This window comes from Humulus lupulus, chromosome X (genome assembly GCF_963169125.1).
Source record: "Humulus lupulus chromosome X, drHumLupu1.1, whole genome shotgun sequence".
Classification (NCBI taxonomy): domain Eukaryota; kingdom Viridiplantae; phylum Streptophyta; class Magnoliopsida; order Rosales; family Cannabaceae; genus Humulus; species Humulus lupulus.
In genome coordinates, this window is record NC_084802.1 from 190,896,344 (window position 1) to 190,907,675 (window position 11,332).

The following is an 11,332-nucleotide window of genomic DNA, read 5'->3' on the forward strand; positions in this document are numbered from 1 at the left end:
TGTACTAACGACGTGCGAAACGACTAGTGGCAAATGCAATGCTGATGCGGACCTTCTCTTCTCTATTTCTCAGTTGAGAGTTGGTCAAAACAAGAGAAACTAAATAATACGTACAGATGCCTAGTCTTCAGTCAGAGTTGTCATCATCCAGTTTCAAAGAATAAAGCACACGAAGGTTCTTTGTATTGGCCAGGGCTGGGTGGCACAAAAGAAGATAAACTTCAAGCAGAAAGTAAAAGTTACGTTAAAAACAAAGTGTTCACACGATTCGACGACAAAGTCTTCTAATTTGACCACTTCCACAGTTCACTCGGCATTGGCAATATGCCAATCATCACGAGAAAAAAAAAATAGAATAAATATATCGTAATACAACATCAAACAACATATATACCGTGCCGATGATACATGAGGTTGCTAGTTCAGAAAGAATTACAGCAGCAAGCTAGGACACATTCTTACTCCAACGACGCTATAAACATTATACAATAATAATAATAATAATAATAATAATAATAATAATATATAAAAAGGCAAATTCACTCTTTACATGGAAGCCAAAAGGGTTCTCATTTCTTCTACCGATGGGATGTTCTCTGTGGGATAAATCTTGGCAACCAGTTGTGCAAAACTTTCATACTTGTCTAGAAACTCCTTCTGTAAAAATTGAAGAAATAAAATAAATTGAAAGTATTAATAAAAATTATGTTTCTCCCTAAGTGCTTCCTCAGCAAAAGAGAAGTACAAATTTACTACAAGTTTTTCTTTCTTTACTTGTAAACTATACGTTCAATTTAAATTCATAAATTGAAACTTAACAAACAGGATGAACCCTGCAAAGGCGATGCTGAAAAATCTCTCCAGTTTTGTCCTTTCAATACTGCTTTTGTTCCTTAGAGTGACTTATATTACATATATATATTCATATCAAAGCTCGACAAAATTTATGAACTCACAATCAGCATAACAATTAAAAAAAAAAAAAACTGAGATGGAGACAACAGTGAAGCTATCATTCACTAAGATATATTATTCTCTATCTCAATGGAAGATTTCACATTTCTTCATCTACTAAACTACACTAGTTCAAATGCCAATAGGGCAGCTAATGTGAATCTCCTTACGGACCTTACCCCCATATGCCTGGGAGCGCGGGTTTGATCTTATAATTCTACAGAAGGGAACCAACTTACCTTGCACTTATCCCATAGAGAAGGCAAAAGTTCTTCTGAGGTCAGGTACTTCTGCAACTTCTTATACATTAAGGCGATAGACTTGTCAACCTATGACAGGAGAAACAAAGATATTACGAGGAGATAATAGAGAAAAATGATGGGATGATTTGAGAAATACCAACAAACTTACCCCAGATAAACTAGCTTTCAACATCTTCCGAAGATCCATTTTGGACAATCCAAGCTGGAAAGGGATCTGAAGAAATAAAAAAAGGAAACTAATTTAACCCAGGATATTTAGCAAGAAGTAAAACAGCTAAGAATAATGCAATATTCGCATGACAATCTGATTTAGCAAAATCACAAAACAGCAAAAATACATGCAATCAGGTTATTATTTAATAAAAAATAGAATCCAATAGTGCAACTAGCCAATCCTTACAGTACAATCAAAAGTTCACAAGGCTATCTTGTTCAATATGCCTTCAAACACCATCGTAAAGAGAAAAACTAACCTCTTCAGGTGTGATTGTGTACATTAAATCTTCTATTTTTCGAGCAAACTGAAACAACCTTTCAAATTGCTGCACAGAGCAAACTTGATGAGGATTCAAACTACAATGTTAAAGATGCATTATGCATCGAAGTCTAGTGGGTTAATAAACAATTGAATGCTCATGCTTAACAAAATTGGATAAATAAGAATTGCAGTTGAAAAGAAAACACGATGTTCACCCCCTGCCTCATCCAGCTGTCACTAAAAATGCTGATTCTTCTCAAACATAAGGTTTCTTGAAAATTGAGAAGTCTTTATGAAGCTTTATAAAAAAAAAAAAGCCCATGTCCTAATTGTTATAAAAAAAATTTTATCTGTTATTGGTATATGTACTTAAATAAATAAGAAATGCTTCTCTGGTTGAAGAACGTTGCTAATTCGATCCCTATTCCACAAGAAGGGGTGGAATTTAAAATGGAAAAGAAACAATTTACTAAATACTCACACTGTAAATAATTGTGCTGATATAACGGGTGCAAGCTTGCTCATAAGCCTCACTTGCTTGGTGATAGAACTTGGCTAGGGTAGGCACAACATTGGCTAGGTCATACAAGCTGCATGCAACTGCCTCTACTCAGCAAGGCACCCAAACAAATAATAATAACTCATTATGATGAAAGATACAGGGGAAAAAATAAAAGAAAGAAATGAATACCTATTCTGAAATGCTGCATAGTTCTCTAAGAGAATAATATCAGCATATTTAGGGTCTGTTTGAGCGATTTTCTCCAAAGTCACAAACATTATGCTTACCTGTCAGACAATAGCCACAACATAATCATGCAAGATAACTTCAAATCATCCCTAGCACAATAAAACATAAAACGGCTCATGACAGCTATGTTCCGACCCATGTAGTTCAATAAGCACACATTTGGTTATGGTTTTGAGAACATTATAAAAGCTACAGGTACAAGCTTTCAATGAGCATAATGCACTTGCTATTCCATACCCACGGTTAGGTTAAGTGCAGCTTCACTCTAAATGACCATATTGTCATCTCACAAGTGGTTTATTAAATGCATTAAAACATTTCATTAGCTGCACTGATGCCTGACAATTTCAGTAGGAACAAGAACAAGTGTCTCAAACCAACAAACGATGTATTGAGATCTTGCATCGATGAAACAGTAAAAAAAAAGATAAAGTTACAGGTTGAGAAGGACTCACAAATTTTGTGTATGCTTGATCGACCAAATCCCTGGATTGTCCCTGAATGTACTGCTCCATCCGAGTAGCAAGAGTTGCAAATCTACGCAATATAAATAAAACACGAACAAAAAGTATTGAACACATTTTGTTGTAGCATAGCATAGAAGGGAATAAATAGCACCGTTGCAAAGAAAAAAGAAGCCAAAGATGCAAAGAATATATTTAAAAACCAACATTGGACAAAATTGGACGCAACGCCAAAGATGCAAAGAACTTATTCAAAAACCAACGTCGGACAAAATTGGACGCAAAACATGTAAGATGTCAGGGGAGCCTAAGACATCCTCAATTACTATTTACACAAAATACTCAGATATCAGATTGATTTGCTAAAATCTTTTCCTAGATTTAAAGAATAGGTATAGGCCATTTTGATGATAAGAAAAAAAATAGAAGCTTTCACAAATCATTTGTGTTTTTTCTGCATTGGAAACTCTGGACCAGAGAGCAAGTAACATGACACCAAAAAGAAGGATGAGCATCAACAACCCCATTACCTTGGAATATAGGATAAGACACCCATTTGTCGTACATTTCGTTCGTTTCTCTCAATTTGGTGACAAGCTTCATCAACAAACTGTGAAATATTAAAACTTACATGTGTTAAGGTTAAGATCAGAAAGAAAATAGTGGTTAATTATCTCAGCATAAAAATGGAACTTACACGACTGAACTGCAGGGAAATTCTCGACTCCAGGTCCCCAAGCAACAAACGCACAAAACCTGCTGCGTCAGCTTTCTGCCCAGAAAGATAGCGCTCTGTAATCCCATGCATTGATATGCAACGTAAAGGATCAATCTTATAAGCCCAGTCTACTACGGCATAGAAATCTTCCTGAAACTCACACGAAGAGTAAAACTGCATAGTCAAAACTAGAACCTTTGATGCATCTTGGTCCAAAACTTCTAAGAGCACAATAATTAGTGCATAACACTATGGAATAGTAACAAGAACTGCTTAAAGGGGTGGAACCACAAAGACAGGTCTCCTCCCATACATTTTGCAGTTTATGAGGAACAACCCTCCCTCCAACTCTCATCTGTTAGAAGTGTGGATTAAAAGATACCTGATATTATAACAAATAAATTTTATCTGTATAAATTTTTGAACTTCTAGTACATATTTCAAACCTACCCACCAATAAAAAACTTCAACCAAGATAATTTAAACTTATAGAGGCTTAATCAATGGCAACATCACCAACTTGATCCCCAACTAGCACCATTTGTACTTAATATTAACTTCTTACATTCCTCTGGATACAACCAGCCAACCAAGTATTAAGTAGGTATGGTTTCTCATGGCAAAAACTAAGTGTCACTAAAATTACAAATATGAATCCTCCCATCAAGCACAGAACATATTATGTACTTGAAGAAGACTCCAGAGTTAATATGCTTAACCATTTTCACAAATTATGGGATAATTTCTGATCCAAAATTCAACTGCAAATGAGAGTAATTTCAATATTTTGTGTAATCACCTGAATTCCATCCAGCAAATCCTGAAGAGATTCATTTAGTGCTGCTAACTCCACAGAATTTTTACCTACCATATGCAATAGCACATAAGATATCAAGGATTGAGGAAATTGAACAAAAAAACCTTCATCATATATCAGGCAGATTAAAACAGAAAAATGTTAAATATACAAATAAACTGAGCTTACACAAGTAATAATATAAAAAAAATTAAACTAATACAATTTTTACCAGTTTTTCCATCATTGTCATCAATGTCCATGATCCCCAAATCATCATCGTCACCATCATCATTGTTCCCAGATTTGTTACCATTAGCAACACCTCCTGGAGGCACAAGAGTAGGAACTTCAAAGCACATGAAGTGTGCAAAAAAGGAACTCTGCAGTACAAGCAAGAGAGAATAAATTTTCAACTTGAGGATAGACATCATTTAGATTTGAAACACTTATACAACTTATTTCTTACCTCATCTACAAGGAGCGGGATAAAAATTGTCAGCATTTTAGCATAAGCTTCAGACACTGTAGAAGTGTCTGCAGCATTAACATTTTGTGAGGATCCTGTGGAAGCTTCAAGCCAGACAGTTGGATTTCTTGATGCTTTTGTGCTAGCACGAAGCTCATTTGCAAATTCACGAGCCTGGAGATGTCAAACTAAATAATCAGTTTTTTGGCTGGAAAATAAATTTCAAAGCTTATTTTGTAAATAAATATTCTTTGGCAAGAGTGTCAAGTCATAAAAAAGAAATGGTGCATTTTATGAAAAATCTATTTTCACCAATAGAAGGAACACCATAAAGCAGTTAAGTGATGCGGGAAGGGTTAGGAGTGTATAACTAGAGAAATAAGGGTGATATGTGATTTAAAAAGAAAAATTAAGAGCGATTCTGAAAGGCAATCAATTGCAACATGTATGGGTTCAAAAAAATTAGTAGAGGAAGTAGAATTAAAATTTAGCGACAGAACAATTAATGAGCATTGGCATCAAGACTACGGTAACAAGCATTACGTAACACACTACTACTAGTTTTGATGAGGAAAAAAGATCTTCAGATAGTGTTACACGTGTAGACTACTACTTGTAATAAACTTCAAAGTAGAATCCTGACAAATGAATAACATATTTAATTCCTGACCTCTCGACGAAGAAGCAAATTAAGGGAACTACAATATGCTTTCCTCAATGGACCCAGGCAGTTATTATCAAGACTCTGCAAAAACAGTCACAAATATTTCAGTAAAGAATTAAAAGAAAAGAAAAAAGCTTCACCTTTTTTTCAAAAAAAGAAAAAAGCAGTAGCTGAAAAAGCATAATTATGACCATTCAATTAATATATACAACTTTTTCTATTGATCTTTGATAACACACTTAATACATTTAAACCTTTAAATGTTGTAAAAGCCGAGCATATGTCCTGCATTTGTACCGCAGATCAGCATGATCAGGCCTTTTCAATTGTCCCCTCTGTAATACAATAAAAAATAAGAATATCAAGATGATTCTAGCCTCAAATGTTAACACTTTAAGTCAATAATCGTGGCACAAAAGTCGTAGAATAACCTGTGAAAAGTAACTCTTGTCGCTTATCATGAAATCAACTAAACTGGCAAAGTAATTTCGCAAAAACTCTGAAGCTCTTCTAACAAATGTAGTTTTCAATTTCTCAAGTTCGGCTCGCTTCTCTCTGACCTGTAAGACTACTAGTTACAACTAAAATAATGAAAGCACAATAATAAGAATCTCCTACTGATTTGCTTAAATGAATAATGATAGGTACACACAAAAATTACACATACTCATGAGTAATCAATTTAGTCTCAAGTAGGACCACATCACTCTGAATTACATGTTCGAAATTAATTACACATTTGTACGTGTAATTTTTGTGTATCTCTAGCATTACTTGTGCTTAAAATCACACCAATCATGATACGATATTTTTGCACCAATGTAAGCTCAATTTTAAACCCTAAAGTTTGTGTGTAAGGAGTAATGATATGTTCACCCAAAATATATACTCAATATACTGCTTTTTAAAACTGTGGTCCCAATTTTGGTAAATGTGATTGGCTAGGCTAAACTGCCGCCCACTATGTGTAATATTTAGGTGTATATTTTGGGTGTACATATCATTACTCGCGCGTAACACACTATCTGTCTGTCATACAACCCATAAAATAAATCCCACCAGAAACCTGGCCATTTTCTATAAGGAATCCAAAGAACAAACATCATGTTAACAAATCTATCTCTACATTATCCAAATAAACACTATCAACTGAAAGAAATAAAAGACAATTAAAAACTACATACAGCTCGCATGTTAGCATAGGTAGAATCCAAATGAGGTACTTCAAGACCACGTAAAGCACCAGCCAGCCATTCACAGGCTTCTACATTCTGAATCATACGAGCCTCATCAAATAAACCTCCTGTTAAGCACGCTGCATACTACAACCCATGAAATATCATTAGAGAAAAACTTGGGCCAAAACTATGCCTGGATACAGTACAAGTACCCAAATGTGCAATGAAGGTGATGGTCAACATACCTCAGAAGGAACACGCAAGCGCTCAAGAAGCTTATCTAACTCCTCAATGAGTGCTTTATTATTTACGGATTGCATCTCTAGCTTGTTATTGCGAGTTTCTATCTGATTACCAAGGGATGTTAAAAGGATGAGATTTTTTTTTTCAGAGAAAAAAAGGTTACATATATATTCATATATTTTACAGAACCATTTTAGCAAAAGAAAAAAAGGAGATCGACATCCTACAAAACTATATAGAGAACAATGACAAAACAAAGTTGCAAGAAAATAATGTAGCTGCTATCAGGAGAAGATGCTAAACTATGTGTACTCCACACGCACACTAGATAAATGATAATGCAAACTAAAAACATAGGAGCAAAAAATTTGAAAAAAAAAAATTGAAACATTAACCCAGCTAAGCACAAATACACAATTGTCCACCAGGCAGGGATCACAAAAAAATAAAATGCAATCAACTGCATCTAGATCTCCCTACCGATTCAATGTCTTCCCTCATGTGTCTAAGCTTCACGTTAAAGATGCCTAACCATTCATCCATATCATCAACACAGTTTGAAGCTGCCTCGAGCCCTTGTAATACCTGCATAACCAAAACACAACCAAGTAAAAAAAAAAGGTGAAACAATATCGTCCATAAAAGGTACTTGCACAAGTCATAATTAATACATCAAGACCACTAATCTACATCAAATGAACAATTATAGCTTGAACTATATAAACATGAAAAATAAACATCCAAGAATTAAATAAATATCTAGCATGGCAACTGATGCAGAATCTCAGCAAAGCACAGTAGTAGAACCTCCAATGGAAAGACAAAAATAAGAATAAAAATGTCAGGTTTTTTATGCATAATCGAGAAAATGGATAAATGGGTAAGCACATACGATGAGGAACCTGGCAATGTTTAAAAAGGCAGTTTTAAGGCGCACCTCAGTTTGAGGCGGAAAAAAAATGCACCAAAGCGTGCGCCTTGCTTAGCAGAGGTGAGGCGCTGAGTTGGGGCAGCTGAGGCATAAATTGAGAGAGGTATACGCCTCAGGGGTGTATTTTCGTAATGGGCTTTTTTATGCCCAAAAAGGCACAAAATCAAATTAAAACTCAACCAATCTAAATAGGCCCAAAAAAACTGATCAACAGTTTGTTCTAGGATAGTAGAATCTAGGATTCTAGTTCTAGAAACAAAAGTTAACTTTATTTTAGAAATTTAGTTAATTTATGAAATATTTATGTTTGAGTTTTATGATACATTTTATGGTATGTTTGAGTTTTATGATACATTTTATTGTATGTTTGAGTTTAAGACACATTCATCTTACTTTATATCTTTAGGTGTTCTAAAAATATTTTTTTAATTAAACATTTGAGGCTTATGCCTCAATGCGCCTTGAGGCGTACGCCTCGCCTCACAAAAACAAAACACCTTGAGGTGTAAAAGCGGTATTTTAAACATTGGAACCTGGTTAGACCTTTCTGCTGCAATTGAGTAACATGGATGCCAGTTCCACCAGAAATTGCAATTATAATTATTCTTAACGGATTACTGAATTCACAAGCATATCAAAATCTAAAGAAAGAAGATCACCTCATCAATTAAAGGTTCACTTTCTAGAATGGCATGGACATTTGCTGCTTCCAAAGCTTGAAGCTCTCTCTTCAACCTTTCTGAGAATGCCTCTGCTTCCCCAATACCCATAACATAACTGCATAATGTGCCATGAAAACAAACATGGTTAATATTTTGAACAATTTAAAAGATATAAAAGAAACTCGATTTTAGCTTCTTTTAAAAAAAATAGATATTCAAATGGTAGATAAGACAAAAAATAATACATACGTGCCCAAAAGAGCCTCCATGTCCTCTTCTTCAGCTTGGGAAACAAGCTCTTTCTCCACTGTCACTTTCAAATCACTTTCAGTCACTGTTGCTGGAACTGGACCATCTTGTACAGTTCTTTGATTAGTGACTGTCGGCTTATTTTCCTATGTCAGATTTCAAGGCAAATAGTTTAATCATGTACCAAATTTTTCAATGAGGATGAACTAAAGCTTCAAGATCCATACTAACAACATAAACACAAAATAATCGAAAAATAATAATAAGAAAGTGATAACTGATATAATGGAAAAAGTATAAATATTAGTTACCTTAGCCCAAAGAGCCATCTCCACAACATCTATACCAACAACTTTGGGAAGACGACCTAACACATCTTTGCATATATTTAGAATGCATAACAGAAGGCGATTCCTAGAATGAAGAATTTTATCAAACATTTTTAATAATCAGTAATTGAATGGAAAAAAATGACTTTTCTTTTTCTATTTTTTAGAAAAGGGAAATACTACAAAAGAAAGTATGCTAATACATTATATTCTCACTAATGTCACCTGTCATCAATGTTGCGCATGGTCCACTGAGGTGGAGCAACACTCTGGCTTCTAAGGTTGTCAAATCCCTACGAAATATTCAATGATAAGCCAAGATAGTTTGTCATCAGGCAGTGGTTAAACCATCAAAAAACAAAGTGTATCAATAGAATTTGGTTGATAGAGCATTACCAGTGTAAACGTACACCCCGTGGGATCATTTGTTATAACCTCTACCTTTGCAAGATGTTTTAGTTTGTACAACTTTGCAGGCTGTGAGTGAAAAAACAATTCCAAAGACTTAAAAGCAGCACATTGGCACAACGTCAAAGAAAATATTTAACTTCAAATAAAAAAAAAGTAGGAGTTCTTATAAAAGACACTATTCATTGTCTGCAAGCAGATTCCTTCAAATTTCGGTGTATGTGTTTTGTGTTTGTGATGATAGAACTAAGAAAATTTAAATTGTCAATAAAAGCCTTCTCTTGCAAAAAATGCATTCATTGTTAAATGCATTTGGTAGTCTGTACTAACTGACACCATTGTAAATTTGTTTCTTCACGACATTTCCAGACCTCTCTAATTATCTCATTTGTGTGCAAAAGTAGAGATATGCATTTCAAAATCTTTAGAAGCATAAAATTAGGGATAACAAAGCTGGAAGTATTATTTAAAATTAAAAGAATGTAAATGTAATAATTTTATCATTTCTAAATTCAATAACAAAAAAGTAAAAATTACCTCAAGTACTCCCCCAGTAGAATATTTTAAAACTCGAAGAAAAGCTTTGGTCTGCTGACCTTTTGACTTTGCTGCACAAATAAGAAAACTAATTATGCAGATAAACCTCAAAAAGAACACTGTTTTATCTTCCTCTCCTACAAAATTGTCTTGCTAGCCTCGAGAGCAGAATTGAACAAACTCATTAGAATATTTCACATAAAAAAACAACAAGCAATAGACTTTAAAAGGGCATACCATAACAAAACAGAGCAGAATTCCTCAAGTCATTGAAAATGAATTTACAACAAAATGATTATCAAAGTATTGCTCTTACATTTCAGGTGCTTATTGTGAATTCGATTATAAACTTTGAATGTCCAAACAAAATCTATTCAGTCAAGAAAAGACTCTCTCTTTCATTAATTACAACTTCCTAACAACTATAATTAAAAATGACAACACAAGTACCCTCCAGAGAATAGTCCAATCCTACTGCGCATCATCTAATCATACATCAAATCTCTGTAATATATCAACTGCATTGCACCAAATAATTTGACAAACTCGTAACACCCATAACCCTAAAAGAAACGAAGAAACTAAAAGTGTGGAATAGATATTGCCAGTAACGCAGCTTGGAAGCTCAATATCGCGAATCACAAACACTTACACTATTAGAGAAATCGAATACAAAAACCTTCAAGGACTAAATTGACATTATAATGCACTATGAGGATAATCTAAACAGTACAAAAGAGAGAAATAGAATTACGTACTGGAAAGCGCAAGAACCCTAGGTTTCGCCATGTGACGGCCAAGCTTTCCAGATTTACCCCAGACCCCTCGACCTTTGACGACACGGATCGACATCACGATACTCTGTTTGGTGCCCTCAATGGCCGCCTCACAAGCTCGCCTGAGCTCCTCGTCATCTGCGCTGGATTTCGCCATTGTCGGTGCTCCCACGCAGTTAGATCTCAATCGAGTCCCTCAGAGAGATTTGTTCTTGTTCTGGGGATGAATAATAAGAACAAGGAACCAATGTTTAGATCACAATATTTATTTATTTTTAGTGACAAAATTACGCAAAGTCACGCATTAGGCAGGTGTCACGTTTTTATTGGTGCAAATCATAATTATTTTTAAAATATTATTGAGTTTGACCAATCACGAAGTGATACGTGTTGGTCCAGTCATCACGAAACGGAACCTAACGGAGGAGGCTAACGGAATTACAGTTTTACTGACTTTGGGTA

General features: G+C 34.7%; 1 protein-coding gene across 2 annotated transcripts; it reads right to left on the bottom strand.

Moving 5' to 3' along the window:
• Positions 1-334: 334 nt before the first annotated feature.
• LOC133805033 (exocyst complex component SEC3A) lies at positions 335-11,127 on the bottom strand. Of its 2 annotated transcripts, XM_062243140.1 has the most exons (25): positions 10,853-11,127; positions 10,095-10,165; positions 9,546-9,626; positions 9,375-9,442; positions 9,132-9,234; positions 8,821-8,966; positions 8,569-8,686; positions 7,459-7,563; positions 6,981-7,082; positions 6,742-6,879; positions 5,989-6,117; positions 5,812-5,892; positions 5,564-5,638; positions 4,894-5,067; positions 4,657-4,807; positions 4,428-4,492; positions 3,608-3,778; positions 3,441-3,520; positions 2,902-2,983; positions 2,387-2,484; positions 2,177-2,285; positions 1,691-1,759; positions 1,366-1,431; positions 1,194-1,283; positions 335-657 (listed from the first exon to the last, which is right to left on the bottom strand). In XM_062243140.1, exons 1-25 carry the CDS (start codon positions 11,025-11,027, stop codon positions 547-549), a joined length of 2,658 nt encoding a protein of 885 aa, XP_062099124.1. In that variant the 5' UTR covers positions 11,028-11,127; the 3' UTR covers positions 335-546. The 2 variants fall into 2 exon arrangements, 1 of the variants encoding a protein (XP_062099124.1); XR_009878767.1 differs by lacking the exons at positions 335-657; positions 1,194-1,283; positions 1,366-1,431 and having other exon boundaries at positions 1,720-1,759; positions 2,177-2,301.
• Between the last annotated feature and the right edge of the window lie 205 nt (positions 11,128-11,332).